Source organism: Salmo salar, chromosome ssa19, assembly GCF_905237065.1.
Source record: "Salmo salar chromosome ssa19, Ssal_v3.1, whole genome shotgun sequence".
Lineage (NCBI taxonomy): Eukaryota > Metazoa > Chordata > Actinopteri > Salmoniformes > Salmonidae > Salmo > Salmo salar.
Genome location: NC_059460.1, coordinates 51,004,431 through 51,019,967, shown reverse-complemented (window position 1 = coordinate 51,019,967; position 15,537 = coordinate 51,004,431). Strand labels below are relative to the sequence as shown.

At 44.1% G+C, this 15,537-nt stretch overlaps 1 protein-coding gene across 2 annotated transcripts in view; it reads left to right on the top strand.

Moving 5' to 3' along the window:
• Nucleotides 1–15,537, top strand: part of LOC106578987 (wings apart-like protein homolog) — a 46,204-nt gene that overhangs the window by 23,768 nt on the left and 6,899 nt on the right. The window contains exons 11-16 of one of the 2 annotated variants that reach the window (XR_006760732.1): nt 2,543–2,654; nt 7,894–7,991; nt 8,401–8,477; nt 11,105–11,283; nt 11,591–11,707; nt 12,429–12,593. Coding sequence is in view for 1 of the 2 variants with exons in the window: in XM_045702429.1 (XP_045558385.1) it covers nt 2,543–2,654; nt 7,894–7,991; nt 8,401–8,477; nt 11,105–11,283; nt 11,591–11,699; nt 12,413–12,593 (756 nt within the window). In the remaining variant the exon portion in view is untranslated. Of the gene's footprint in view, nt 1–2,542; nt 2,655–7,893; nt 7,992–8,400; nt 8,478–11,104; nt 11,284–11,590; nt 11,708–12,412; nt 12,594–15,537 lie in introns of both variants that reach the window. The other variant, XM_045702429.1, reaches the window with a different exon arrangement.

Sequence of the window (15,537 nt, the reverse complement as noted above, 5' to 3'; positions counted from 1 at the left end):
AATGGAGTAGTACAGAGCGTTGTGCAAGATCTTCAGTTTCTTGGCAATTTCTCGCATGGAATAGCCTTCATTTCTCAGAACAAGAATAGACTGACGAGTTTCAGAAGAAAGTTATTTCTTTCTGGCCATTTTGAACCTGTAATCGAACCCACAAATGCATCTCCAGATACTCAACTAGTGTAAAGAAGGCCAGTTTTATTGCTTATTTTATCAGAACAACAGTTTTCAGCTGTGCTAACATAATTGCAAAAGGGTTTTATAATGATCAATTAGCCTTTTAAAATGCTAAACTTCGATTAGCTAACACAATGTGTTATTGGAACACAGGAATGATGGTTGCTGATAATGGGCCTCTGCACTCCTATGTAGATATTCAATTACAAATCAGCCGTTTCCAGCTACAATAGTAATTATTTACAACATTAACAATGTCTACGCTGTATTTCTGATCAATTTGATGCTATTTTAATGGACCAAAAATGTGCTTTTTTTTTTTTTCAAAGACAAGGACATTTCTAAGTGACCCCAAACTTTTGAACAGTAGTGTATTTGGTAAAAGACCAAGTCCATATTATACCAAGAACAGCTCAAATAAGCAAAGGGAAACGACAGTCCATCCTTACGTTAAGACATGAAGGTCAGTCAATCTGGAACATTTCAAGTTTCTTCAAGTGCAGTCACAAAAACCCTCAAGCGCTATGATGGAACTGGCTCTCATGAGGACCGCCACAGGTAAGTAAGACCCAGAGTTACCTCTGCTGCAGAGGATAAGTTCATCAGAGTTACCAGCCTCAGAAATTGCAGCCCAAATAAATGCTTCACTGAGTTCAAGTAACAGACACATCTCAACATCAACGGTTCAGAGGAGACTGAATCAGGCCTTTTTGGCCGAATTGTTCAGAGGAGACTGTGTGAATCAGGCCTTCATGGTTGAATTGCTGCAAAGAAACCACTACTAAAGGACACAAATAAGAAGAAGAGACTTGCTTAGGCCAAGAAACACAAGCAATGGACATTAGACTGGTGGAAATCTGTCCTTTGGTCTGATGAGTCCAAATTTGAGTTTTGTGGTTCCAACCGCTGTGTCTTTGTGAGATACAGAGTAGGTGAACGGATGATCTCCGCATGTGGTTCTCACCGTGAAGCATGGAGATGGTGTGGGGGTGCTTTGCTTGTGACACTGTCTGTGACTTGTGTAGAATTCCAGACACACTTAACCAGCATGCCTACCACAGCATTCTGCAGCGACACACCAGTCCCACTAAGCGCAAACCAGATTGGATGTAATTTGTTTTTCAACAGGACAATGACCTAAAACACACCTCCAGGCTGTGTAAGGGATATTTGACCATGATTGAGAGTGATGGAGTGCTGCATCAGATGACCTAGCCTCCACAATCACCCGAACTCAACCCAATTGAGATGAGTTGTATCGCAGAGTGAAGGAAAAGCCGCCAACAAGTGCTCAGCATATGTGGGAACTCCATCAAGACTGTTGGAAAAGTATTCCAGGTGAAGATGGTTGAGAGAATGCCAAGAGAGTGCAAAGCTGTCATCAAGGCAAAGTGTGGCTACTTTGAACAATCTAAAATATATTTTGATTTAACACTTTTTGGGTACTACATTATTCCATATGTGTTATTTCATAGTTTTGATGTCTTCGATATTATTCTACAATATAGAAAATGGTAAAAAAAAACTTTAATGAGTAGGTGTGTACATACTTTTGACTGATACTGTATGTATAAATAAAACAAATTGTGACCTATCCCCTTGTAGAAATGGATGAACAGTCTACTCTGACACTATGGCTTGGCACGGTAGAGCCAATGGAAATCGTGTATTTGAATTGGGTCTGGCAAACCGCACAGAGTTTAAACAGTTTGATCTGATTAATTTGGACGTTTGATGACGTCATGACAAGGCCTTTTGATGTCTGTCTTTTTTCCCTCCCATCCTCTATAAATATCCTCTCTGCTGATGTTGTAGTCGGTGTCCCACATGGCAACCTATTCCCTATGTAGCGCACTACTTTTGACAAGGGCCCATAGGGCACCGATCAAAAGTAGGGTGCCATTTGGGATGTAGCCCTATTCTTCACAGAGCAGACTGACCATTCACCTCAATGCCTCCAACTTATTTTGATTCGTTTAAGCACTCTTTATATTTCTGAATGTTAGACTGTTAGCTTCCATGTTGAATTAATCATTAGATTCTCTTATCGTTTGAGCTCAACAGTTTGCTTTAAAATATTTAATTATAGTGTTTGAAAGCGTATTTCTATCGACAATGTAATTAGAGACGGCGGTATTGTTGTGGTTGGATTCAAACGCCACCTGCATGCAAACTAGCTTCTCCTGGCACCCTCCTTCACTGGAATGAAGGAAGTCATATTTTTGTTCCTGTTCCTCCTCCTGTTATTGTCTGTCATAGTTGGCCTATTTGAATCACAGTTCACAGTCAGCAATGTCCATTTATACCATTTGTATGTGTGATGTAACTGTGTTTTCATTACTCCCTGTGTTTGTGTGTGCGCACGCAGACGGGGCATTTAGCCATGGAGACCTTGTTATCGCTGACCTCCAAGCGGGCCGGGGACTGGTTTAAAGAGGAGCTAAGGCTTCTGGGAGGCTTGGACCACATAGTGGATAAAGGTGAGCTAGACCTACACCACATTACCCTGAAACTGTGTGTTCTGTGTCTAGGCTAAACACCCCGAAAGGATTGTTTCCCTGATCCTAGGAGCTGACAATTCAATTAGATTCAAAATGCATTGTTGGTATGACAAAAAATTCATTTGTATTGAATGTTATTAGTATTTTATGTGTTACTTTTTCATTGTGTTTGTCTGGGTACAGACAGCCCTGATGAAGCTCACTCATGACTCCCTGTGGGGAAATCAAGGAGAGCCCAAATGGTGGAATCACTATGTGGCAGTATACTAATGTTCAATATGGCATTGGTTGAAGCTCAATGTTAAATTCAAATCTCCCTACCATCATATCTAAGCCAATATGACACCAATATCGAATATTCGCAAATCAATTAGAGGGACACAACACACTCCCCGCCTCTCGTCATGAGCAGTCTGGCTATTACCAACAACCACACATCGGACTTTTAGCAATTTAGTATTTTCTGCTCAAATTCTAGACTTTGAATTAAAACGAGAATGTAGTGTCCATAAAGTTACCATTGGACATTTTTTTAGATTGACTAAGTTTGTAAGTGAAACAGTTTTTATTAAATGTATAATTTATCACTTACGTGCTCATTTCTGCCTTTAAGAACCAACGAGGTGCTACCTTTTTGTAGCATTTCTGACAATGCTAACATCTTTTCAGCCGAAACGGAGTTCTAAAACCGGATCAAAGCAGTTGAGTTGCGCAGCAACAGTGCTATTAGCTAGCTAACACCAGTCTGATGGGAGGCAAGCTACCTACAAGCAAAGGAAGCTAGCTTTATTTTGCTATGGAAGGTTTTTCACATGGCTGAAGTCATCTGTTCAAACTGTTGGCCTTGACACTAGCATGTAATCAAAGCACAAACACAAATAAGAACAGCCAAGGATATTCACTATATTGCCAGTAAGGTAGCCAACTAACATTAGCCAGTAACGTTAGCTAGCTACAAGCCAACAAGGGTCTAACGCTTGCTGTATTTTGATATTCTTCCACAAAGCACAGCTAGCTAAAGTAAATAAAGTTCATAGTCAACACCAAACTTTGGGAGACTGCCACGCTGCTAATGTATAAAACATTCAATGGGTGTTGTTCATCTTACATTAGCTAACGTTACTCCATACACTGGTCAATCTGGCTTGCTTAGCCATGTAGCTAGCAAATGTTACAGCCCTTACCTTATGCATTGATTCAGTACACTCCCTCTGTCGATGCAATTTTCTTGTCATTATAATCCACGTGTTGCGCTGACTATCAGTGTCAAGTTACATTTCAGTGTGTTCTCTAAAACCTGAAGTTGCCATCTAAGTAAAAAGTAGCCTGGCGGTGCGAGTGCACCCAGGTTAAACAACACAAACATTGCTTGCTTGCGTGACCTTTGCGTATTCAAAGGATGATGCCATGCTTGGTAACTTGGTTGGCTGTGTGACTGTTTTCAACACAACTGTTTTTAGACTACTTTTTTTTTCTTTTTCTTTTTACCAAGCAAGAGAAATCAACGTTCAGTCAGTACTGAGTGAATGAACAACAGAAACATTGTGCAACGAAAGCTTCCTGTCATCACCAGACTGTCCATTTTAATAAATAGTTTCAAGATAACTCGTTCATGACAGGGTTCGTAGCTTAACGTTTAATGTCACCAAGATCTGAAGGTCCTGGATTTGCCTCTCGGCGGAGACATTTTGACCATTCACTTTAGTGTATAGTTTTGACACCCCGCTCCCAGTCCCAACACGCACCGGTGCGCACACGGTCTGTGCTTATTTTCACTTATTAGGTTGCTCTTAAAACAGCATTGTTGAGTGGCTATAGACAGGGTGTGTGTGTGTGTGTGTGTGTGTGTACTACTGCGCACGTCTTGCTTCTACGGAGAAGAGAACGGTGGAGACTTGAGAGACCAACAGTTTGAGACCGTTTATCTTACGCAACCTGCCTACATTGTTTGAAGTACAATAGACCAACATAGCTACTGTAGTGGGTCAAAGCTGTGTGCTGGAAAAACTTGGTAGAGCATGGGTGGAGTAGACATTGTGGTGCTCGTTAATTTCCTTGATTTTCCGGAATCAGAGCAATGCCTGACTAAACATCAATATGTACAAAAAGGAAAAATACCAAAGGCATGCCCAAACGAAATGGCCACCAAACAAACCCGCAGCCTTACTTACTCACGATCACCCTAATTGGCAGCACCTAAAGTGCTAATCAACCAGGCTCAACATCTGGACAAGGTTGCTGCTGCCACCAGGGGGAATGGAGTGTGGAAGTGGTAGTAAGCTGTAGTCTGCCATCTACCTAACCTATTCCATAACACAATGAAACAATGTTCTTACAAGGAGTTGTAGCTGGGTGGACATTTTGGCTCAGAGATCAATGGAACACAGACTGTTGGGGGACAGAACACTGACGCGGTCATTGGTGCCTATTCAAAAAAAGCTTGTCAAATGAAGTGGATATTCATCAAATCTGTCACTACAGTGCCTTGCAAAAGTATTCATCCCCCTTGGTGTTTTTCCTATTTTGTTGCATTACAACCTGTAATTTAAATGGATTTTTATTTGAATTTCATGTAATGGACATACACAAAATAGTCCAAATTGGTGAAGTGAAAAGGGTAACTTGTTTTAAAATAAAAATGGAAAAGTGGTGCATGCATGTGTATTCACCCCCTTTGCTATGAAGCCCCTAAAGATCTGGTGCAACCAATTACCTTCAGTCACATAATTAGTTAAAGTCCACCTGTGTGCAATCTAAGTGTCACATGATCTGTCACATGACCTGTGTATATATACACCTGTTCTGAAATGCCCCAGAGTCTGCAACACCACTAAGCAAGCGGCACCATGAAGACCAAGGAGCTCTCCAAACAGGTCAGGGACAAAGTTGTGGAGAAGTACAGATCAGGGTTAGGTTATAAAAAAATATCCGAATCTTTGAACATCCCACGGAGCATCATTAAATCCATTATTAAAGAATATGGCACCACAGCAAACCTGCCAAGAGAGGGCTGCCCACCAAAACTCACAGACCAGGCAAGGAGCGCATTAATCAGAGGCAACAGAGACCAAAGATAACCCTGAAGGAGCTGAAAAGCTCCACAGCGGAGATTGAAGTATCTGTCCATAAGACCACTTCAAGCCGTACACACCTCAGTGGCCAGAAAAAAAGCCATTGCTTAAAGAAAGAAATAAGCAAACACGTTTGGTGTTCGCCAAAAAGCGTGTGGGAGACTCCCCAAACATCTGGAAGAAGGTACTCTGGTCATATGAGACTAAATTGAGCTTTTTGGCCATCAAGGAAAATGCTATGCCTGGTGCAAACCCAACACCTCTCATCACCCCAAGAACACCATACCCACAGTGAAGCATGGTGGTGGCAGCATCATGCTGGGGGTATGTTTTTAATCGGCAGGGATTGGGAAACTGGTCAGAATTGAAGGAATGATGGATGGCGCTAAATACAGGGAAATTGTTGAGGGAAACCTATTTCAGTCTACCAGAGATTTGAGACTGGGACAGAGGTTCACCTTCCAGCAGGACAATGACCCTAAGCATACTGCTAAAGCGACACAAGTGGTTTAGGGGGAAACATATTTAAATGTCTTGGAATGGCCTAGTCAAAGCACAGACCTCAATCCAATTGAGAATCTGTGGTATGACTTACAAATTGCTGTACACCAGCGCAACCCTTCCAACTTGAAGGAGCTGGAGCAGTTTTGCCCTGAAGAATGGGCAAATGTCCCAGTGGCTAGATGTGCCAAGCTTATAGAGACACATACCCCAATATATTTTCAGTTGTAATTGCTGCAAAAGGTGGCTCTACAGTATTGACTTTGGGGGTGTGAATAGTTATGCACGCTCAAGTTTTCTGTTTTTTTTGTCTTATTTCTTGTTTTTCACAATAAAAAATATTTTGCATCTTCAAAGTGGTAGGCATGTTTAAATCAAATGATACAACCCCCCCCAAAATCCATTTTAATTCCAGGTTGTAAGGCAACAAAATAGGAAAAATGCCAAGGGGGTGAATACTTTCGAAAGCCACTGTATTTGTGTTCAAAGAGGCCCACAGTCTGGTTAATATCCAATTTGGATATATTTGGCTGTTTTTCGCTCCATAATATTTAGAGGTTGTTATTTTCAGATTTAGAAAATTGTGACTGCTAAATGCCAACTCCTCTTTGGATAAGCTGGTGGCATAGCTAGGACATAGAAATCGGCAGTTTTGATACCCCAAAAGACGACTTAAGCAGTCATTTTTACTTAAGTACTTTACACCACTGGAAATCGGTGGTATTTGAAGTCGTTCTTAGGTGTAATGCAGTTGATTGGTGGCGATGACATGAAAGTATTGGCGTTGACATTAGAGCTCTGCTCCCCGAGCCCCACGGACCCTGACATTATACAGCCGGTTAGGGCCGGGTAGGGCCTGTTCAAGTCGCTCTGGAGTGATATAGTCATGTCTCATTAAGATCAGAACATGATGCAAGAAGTGCTTCAACCTTGTGAAATATAGAGGGAGATTATTTCACAGAAAATGTTACTTGAGTTTTGAGTGACAGTTTTGAGTGACAAGTCGTTAACTGCTCTCTTATGTCTCTTCATTGAGCAGAGCAGCCCAAGCGGAGCCGTTGCTATGGAGACTGAGCCATCCATACCAGCATTATAGTTAGATTTTTACCCCAACGTATAAACAATGGAGCCGGGAGTTGCCAGGGACTTCACAATATATTATTACCATACTTCGATGCCGATATGTATTGAGATTCTCATGATTCTATATGTGTTGCGATTTGATGTTCCAAACATATTGCTCACTATGCTGCAGAGATGAGGGCAGGAGAAATTTCATTTTGGTCAGTTATGGAAATAAAAGTGCTGAAAACATGTTGGCTCACTATTTAAAAAGATGGAGAACAAGCTATAGGATGATAAATACCGGTGTTTTGGCGCAGGCACAACCGACTAGCACTAGCTAACTCTACCTAGCAATTATTTTGCTTTGAGTTAGTATCGCTATGATATCGTCCAAAATAATATTGTGATATGTTTTTTTTAATCACTAATAAAGAATAGCCTAAACGTAGGCAAATTTTGATGTCCGGCAATGAGATGTTGGATCTATCCCCCAAGGGCGGACGTGGCGTTTTCATTGTTTCGGTTGAACTCTTACCTGATTTAGGTGGTTGTGGTTGAACTGACTTTTCTTGTTTCTGCAGTAAAAGAATGTGTGGAGAACCTGAGCCACGAGGATGACGAGGAGAAGCTGATGGCGTCACTGTGGGGAGCTGAGAGGTGTCTACGGGTGTTGGAGAGCGTGAGTACACATACTAATGTCTTGGACAACACTTCTGGCCACCAGAAGGCTTGATTCCTCATCGGGGCCCCGCTCATAGCGCTTCCTAGATCTTATTTAATGTCACTTATAAAGTATCCATGGGAAACATTGATCTTAGTAACAGCTGTTCATGACTCCTAAGCCTACAGTTGTGCTCGGTTTCACTCTCAGCCCGAGTACAGAGTGAAGGTTTAGATTGCAGGTCTGCTGAGGCTAGATTAGTGTGTGTGTGTGTGTGCGCTAACCTGGCACTAAGCCTGTGCTTATTGATCAACTCAGTCAGTGAATCCAGTGGGAGTCTTCTAGAAGGGGCTCTGTGTGCAGTAATGCGTTCAGTTGATTTGAGATAAAGTGTTGTATTTCCTCTAACTGTTGTTGCTCTGTGCAGGTAACTGTTCACAACCCAGAGAACCAGGGCTACCTGATCGCTTATAAGGACTCCCAGCTTATCTGCTCTTCAGCCAAGTAAGTGGCCTGTATTGATATATACACACACACACACACACTGTGTGTTGTGTATTAAGCTCCAGACTGTGTATTGCATTTATCACCTGTATCGCCAGACATCATCTCATTGAGGTTGAGGGGTCAACCGGTTCTCTACGTAGGGGCCCTGGTCATGAGGTTGAGAGGGTCATCCTGTTCCCTACATAGGGGCCCTGGTCAAAAGTTGTGCGCTTTATAAGGAATAGGGTGCCATTTTGGATACATGCCATATAGTGGGCCACTAACACCCACACGATTCAGTCTTTGGCTACAGAAATGCACCGGACGCCTCACCGACACTACATTGTGTTACAAGAGTAATTAATGTACAAAAGTGTCTGTATGCAGCTGTATTGGGAAATGTCCGTTTTCATTATGCTGTGTGTTGGGTTCCGTTTTGACATTGTCAATCACAGCATTCCCCCCTCGCCCTGCTCCTATGCCCGTCTAAAGCAAACTCCGCCCCATATGTTTGCCTTACCTACCATCTCCCTTTCAATACCCCCCCTCCCCTCGTATGGTTCAGCCACCCCCCCAATCGTTCCAGTGCCCCACCCCCTCCACCCCTCGTCCCACCACGGCCACTTATCTGTTCTCCGTCTTTATAACTGAATTAGCCCTGTCTCAGGCAGGGTTCGTTGCCTGCAGCCAGGGCCTTGGTCGCTCTGCTCAGGTTCTTAACCCCTGCGTCACCCCTGGTGAACTATCCTTGCACCCCCAGCCAGGAGGCCTCTCTGACTGGGTCAACAAAGAGCCGCTCTCACATCGCACACAGCAGCGTCATTAGCCGCATTCAGCCGGCCGCGCTAATTCGATTACGGGGGGGAGAAATCAGAGGGGTCGAGCCACACAGCAGTACACAGCAGCGTAGAGGCCCTCATTAACAGCCCCCCCAAAATAATATATTAACTCTGCCTCTGCTCTCCTCTCTGCCTTAACGGATGATCCCCCATTATTTCAAATCTCATTATTTTTTATATTTTGCTTGAAGCTGTTTTGCTGCTGGTTAGCCATGCTGCAGTCATGCACGTCTGTTGCTAACCTTTTGTTGTGGTTAAATTCACCCTCCGTTCTCTCCCGCTTTGCACTGCCTTTTTTAAATGTATTGTCGGGGATGCTGTCTGCCTAATGGTGTAGGCATATGTCTAAAGTGGAGTCCGAAATTGACACCCTTAAAAAAGATGAGCAATAATGACTGTATTTAAAATAAATATATTCCCCCCAAAATACTGAGCTATATTGTATGCTCCAAAAAAATTGGGAAGTACATTATTGCTCAGATTTTTTTAAACTACTCAAACATTTTTAGTATTTGATGCCATATTCCTAGCATGCATTGAATACATCAAGCTTGTGACTCTACAAACTTGTTGGATGCATTTGCAGTTCATTTTGGTTATACATTTTGTGCTCAGTCAAAATGAATGGTAAATAATGTATTGTCACTTTTTTTATTGTAAATAAGAATGGAATGTTTCTAAACTCTTCTACATTTAATGTGAATGCTACCATTACGGATAATCCTGAGTGAATCGTAAAGAGTTATGCATGATGAAATTAGAGGGTCAAAGATGATACCACCAAGACATGCTAACCCTCCCGTTATTGGTAATGGTGAGAGGTTAGCGCTTCTGGCAGGTAATGGTCTTTGACCCTCTTAACTTTCTCACTCGTCATTATTCACCAGTTGTTCAGGATTATCTGTAGTCATGGTAGCATCCACATGAATGTAGATGGATTTAGAAACATTTATTTTCTTATTTACAATAAAAGTTAGTCAAAAATGACAACTTTTCTATTTGGCACAAAATAATCTGAAACACAACCAAAACAAACTGCAAATGCATCCAACAAGTTTGGAGTCACAAACTTGATGTAGTCATTGCGTGCTAGGGATATGACATCAAATACAAAACATTTGACTACTTTATAAGAATCTTTAGGGGTGTCTAATTTTGACCCAATACCCTTTGGGGGTCTCTTTCTCTGAGCAATTGTATTAGTATACAATATAATTTCCCCCCTTTTTTGCATGCAATATAGCTCAGTATTTGAATTGTGTATTTTATACAGTCATTATGGCTCATCTTAATCAAGGGAGTCGATCATTTCGGACCCCGCTGTATATGTAAAGAGACCCGATGGAAACGTGTGTTACTGCATCAAAATTATTTCATACCAGTTTTTCATTGGTTTACAAGCACTAGCTTTCCGCGTTGTCTGAATAATACGAAAACCCAATAGGAAGAATTGTTGCCCTGAAGAAATCTTTGAAGCTTATTTGCCAGACACACACTGCCATTGTGGTAGTGTTTAATTCAGCATCAAGTCCCTCCAGAGCTGTCTTCCAGACCCTTTCAGTCCAGTCTGTCAGCCAAACAATCCTCCCATCAAATATTAAGGCTGTTATCTCCCAGCACAACATCAGAAGGCTAAAAGTTCAGTGCTGAAATATGAGAATCTTCAAACTTGAGTGGATGTAAGGGGCCTTAAGTGGAAGTACACTATATAGCTCACTACCTCTGGTTCAATACTGTTGTGCCTGCTTGGTCCTTGGTACATAAACTAATGAATAATCAATTTTCCTTGTGTGGGGGTGTTGACAGGGCCCTGTGGCACTGTGAGGAGATGATCCAGCGTTACAGCCGGGAGATGGGAGTGAACAGCGCCTTGTGTTTGGCGGGTACCGCCCTGCCCTACCCCAGCCACAGCAACGTGGGCAAAGCCGTGGAGGACTGCATGAGGGCCATCATCGGCGTGCTGCTAAACCTCACCCACGACAACGGTGAGAGGCGTGCGCATACACACTTCAATATAGAGACGCACACACTCAGTGCCTCACACAGTATCATCTGGACACAGAATGAGCAGACGCTGCCAATGCCACTGTGGTGGTCGTAAATGATTATGGTTATTGAGGACATAGTGTAGGTATGCTTATCTTGTGCACTGGGCAGCACTCGCCGCTCCTTCACAGAAGTGTGTTAATGCTTTTTAATTTGACCCATGAAGAAATTCGGCTTCCAAAATATGTGTTATGCACAACTGTTGATGAGGCCCCATAGTGACTGTGTTCTACCCCGTGTGTGTAGAATGGGGAAGCACGAAGACAGGCGAGCAGGAGGACATGATGATGACATCGTTGAACTGTGTGCTCCGGGTCCCACAGTACCTTCCTCAGGAGAGGAGGTTCGACATCCGGCGTGCTGGTGAGGGGGGGTGTAGGGGGAGGGGTGTAGGGGGGGGGTGCCTGGGGGCTGTTTGTGTGTGTGGGGGGGGGTATAGGAGGCTGTGGGGGTGTTTGTGTGTGGTGTGGGGGGTGGGTGTTTGTGGTGTGTGGGGGGGTGTTTGTGTAAGGGGGGGTGTTTGTGTAGGGGGGTGGGTGTAGGAGGGTGTGGGTGTGTAGGGTGGGGGTGTTTTTGTAGAGGGGTGGGGTGGGTGTGTTTGTGTAGAGGGGTGGGTGTGTTTGTGTAGGTGGGGTGTGCGTGCGTGTTTGTGGGGGTGTTTGTGTAGGTGGGGGTGTGTGCGTGTTTGTGTGGGGGGGTGTTTGCGTGGGTGTGGGGGTGTTTGTGTGGTAGGGTGCGTGTTTGTGTGGTAGGGTGCGTGTTTGTGTGGTAGGGTGCGTGTTTGTGTGGGAGGGTGCGTGTTTGTGTGGTGGGGGTGGGTGCGTGTTTGTGTGGTGGGGGTGGGTGCGTGTTTGTGTGGTGGGGGTGGGTGCGTGTTTGTGTGGTGGGGGTGGGTGCGTGTTTGTGTAGGAGGGGGGGGGGGTGTTTGTGTAGGAGGAGGGGGGGGTGTTTGTGTAGGAGGAGGGGGGGTGTTTGTGTAGGAGGGGGGGTGTTTGTGTAGGAGGGGGGCGTGTAGGAGGGGTTGTGTGTGTAGGAGGGTGTTTGTGTGTGTATTTCTCCAGTCTGAAGTGTGGTGATTCTCCAGGGGCTGGGCCTGCTGATCAACCTGGTGGAGTACAGTGCCAGGAACCGCTACTGCCTGGTGGAGATGGCGATGGATGGAGGAGCTCCCTTCAACTCTGTCCTGGTGGCTGACAAAGAGGAGCTCAAGACAGAAGGATCGCTCACTGCCATCGCTGCCCTGGTGCAGGTGGGTTAGAGAACTGAGGGGTGTGTATGTTTGTGGGTTCATGGGTCGTATAGAGACCTCATACACTTCAATGAGCAATAATGCGATCTCGTAGGCATAGATATGAATAATATATACTGCTCAAAAAAATAAAGGGAACACTTAAACAACACATCCTAGATCTGAATGAAAGAAATAATATTATTAAATACTTTTTTCTTTACATAGTTGAATGTGCTGACAACTAAATCACACAAAAAGAATCAATGGAAATCCAATTTATCAACCCATGGAGGTCTGGATTTGGAGTCACACTCAAAATTAAAGTGGAAAGCCACACTACAGGCTGATCCAACTTTGATGTAATGTCCTTAAAACAAGTCAAAATTAGGCTCAGCAGTGTGTGTGGCCTCCACGTGCCTGTATGACCTCCCTACAATGCCTGGGCATGCTCCTGATGAGGTGGCGGATGGTCTCCTGAGGGATCTCCTCCCAGACCTGGACTAAAGCATCCGCCAACTCCTGGACAGTCTGTGGTGCTACGTGGCGTTGGTGGATGGAGCGAGACATGATGTCCCAGATGTGCTCAATTGGATTCAGGTCTGGGGAACGGGCGGGCCAGTCCATAGCATCAATGCCTTCCTCTTGCAGGAATTGCTGAGACAGTCCAGCAACATGAGGTCTAGCATTGTCTTGCATTAGGAGGAACCCAGGGCCAACCGCACCAGCATATGGTCTCACAAGGGGTCTGAGGATCTCATCTCGGTACCTAATGGCAGTCAGGCTACCTCTGGCGAGCACATGGAGGGCTGTGCGGCCCCCCAAAGAAATGCCACCCCACACCGCCAATCCGGTCATGCTGGAGGATGTTGCAGGCAGCAGAACGTTCTCCACGGCGTCTCCAGACTCTGTCACGTCTGTCACGTGCTCAGTGTGAACCTGCTTTCATGCACGGTGTTGGGCTGTAAGCACAACCCCCACCTGTGGACGTCGGGCCCTCATACCACCCTCATGGAGTCTGTTTCTGACCGTTTGAGCAGACACATGCACATTTGTGGCCTGCTGGAGGTCATTTTGCAGGGCTCTGGCAGTGCTTCTCCTGCTGCTCCTTGCACAAAGGCGGCGGTAGCGGTCCTGCTGCTGGGTTGTTGCCCTCCTACGGCCTCCTCCACATCTCCTGATGTACTGGCCTGTCTCCTGGTAGCGCCTCCATGCTCTGGACACTACGCTGACAGACACAGCAAACCTTCTTGCCACAGCTCGCATTGATGTGCCATCCTGGATGAGCTGCACTACCTGAGCAACTTGTGTGGGTTGTAGACTCCGTCTCATGCTACCACTAGAGTGAAAGCACCGCCAGCATTCAAAAGTGACCAAAACATCAGCCAGGAAGCATAGGAACTGAGAAGTGGTCTGTGGTCCCCACCTGCAGAACCACTCCTTTATTTGGGGTGTCTTGCTAATTGCCTATAATTTCCACCTGTTGTCTATTCCATTTGCACAACAGCATGTGAAATTTATTGTCAATCAGTGTTGCTTCCTAAGTGGACAGTTTGATTTCACAGAAGTGTGATTGACTTGGAGTTACATTGTGTTGTTTAAGTGTTCCCTTTATTTTTTTGAGCAGTGTTTATTATTGGAGTTATATATTCAGTACCAGTCAAAAGTTTGGACACCTACTCATTCAAGGGTTTTTCTTTATTTTTACTGTTTTCTTACATTGTAGAATAATAGTGAAGACATCAACTATGAAATGACACATTTGGAATTATGTAGTAACCAAAAAAGTGTTAAACGAATCAAAATATATTTTATATTTGAGATTCTTCAAAGTAGCCACCCTTGGCCTTGACAGCTTTGCACACTCTTGGCATTCTCTCAACCAGCATCATGAGGTAGTCAACTGGAATGCTTTTCAATTAACAGGTGTGCCTTGTTAAAAGTTAATTTGTGGAATTTCTTTCCTTAATGCGTTTGAGCCAATCAGTTGTGTTGTGACAAGGTAGGGCTGGTATACAGAAGATAGCACTATTTGGTATAAGACAAAATGCATATTCGGGCAAGAATAGCTCAAATAAGCAAAGAGAAACGACGGTTCATCATTACTTTAAGACATGATCAGTCAATCCGGAATATTTCAAGAGTCTTTAAGTGCAGTCGCCAAAACTATCAACTGTGCGACGATGAAACTGTCTCTCATGAGGACCGCCACAGGAAGATCCAGAGTGCCTTATTGCTATTATTGCAGTAAAAATATATGTTTTGTCATACCCCTGATATACCACGGCTGTCAGCCAATCAGCCTTCAGGGCTTGAACCACCCAGTTTAGAAAGGGATTTATACCATGGCATTGTTGAATATTGATTGGCTTGATGGACATTCTAGAGCGTGCATTATTTCCCTATAACACATGGTTTATTTGCACGGTAGAATTCAATGGCTATGCTCTGTTTGAGCTGCTTTGAAAAGCAAAAGTCAAATTGAAAACATTGTTGAATAAAATTTTCATAATAGCTAGGACTGCTGGTTTTGGTTGTCTAGGCAACTACTGTCGCTATCTAGTAAATTTGCTAGCAACTTCAGTGGATGTTGAACACATGTCTACCTGCAAATAAACACATTAACAGCAGTAAATGTGTTAAATTATAGCCATGGTATAGAAGGGATAATCAGCTCGGGGCTCTGAGTTCTCTGGAAAATAATGCATCTCTGTGGGAGGTCAGTTCCACCCCGCTAGCGCGTCGTGGAACACTACTTCCATGCCGTTCGTTATTTTCCAGAGAACGCAGAGCCCCTCGTTGATTATCCCTTACATAGACTATTTGCGTTGACCCCCTTTTTATCTCTCTTGCAATGGCTCTATGCACACTCACTGGACTCTACCCACGCTCAGATACTACACTGACACTCCAACACACACGCAGACAACATCCACACACACACACACGCATGTTGACGCCAAAC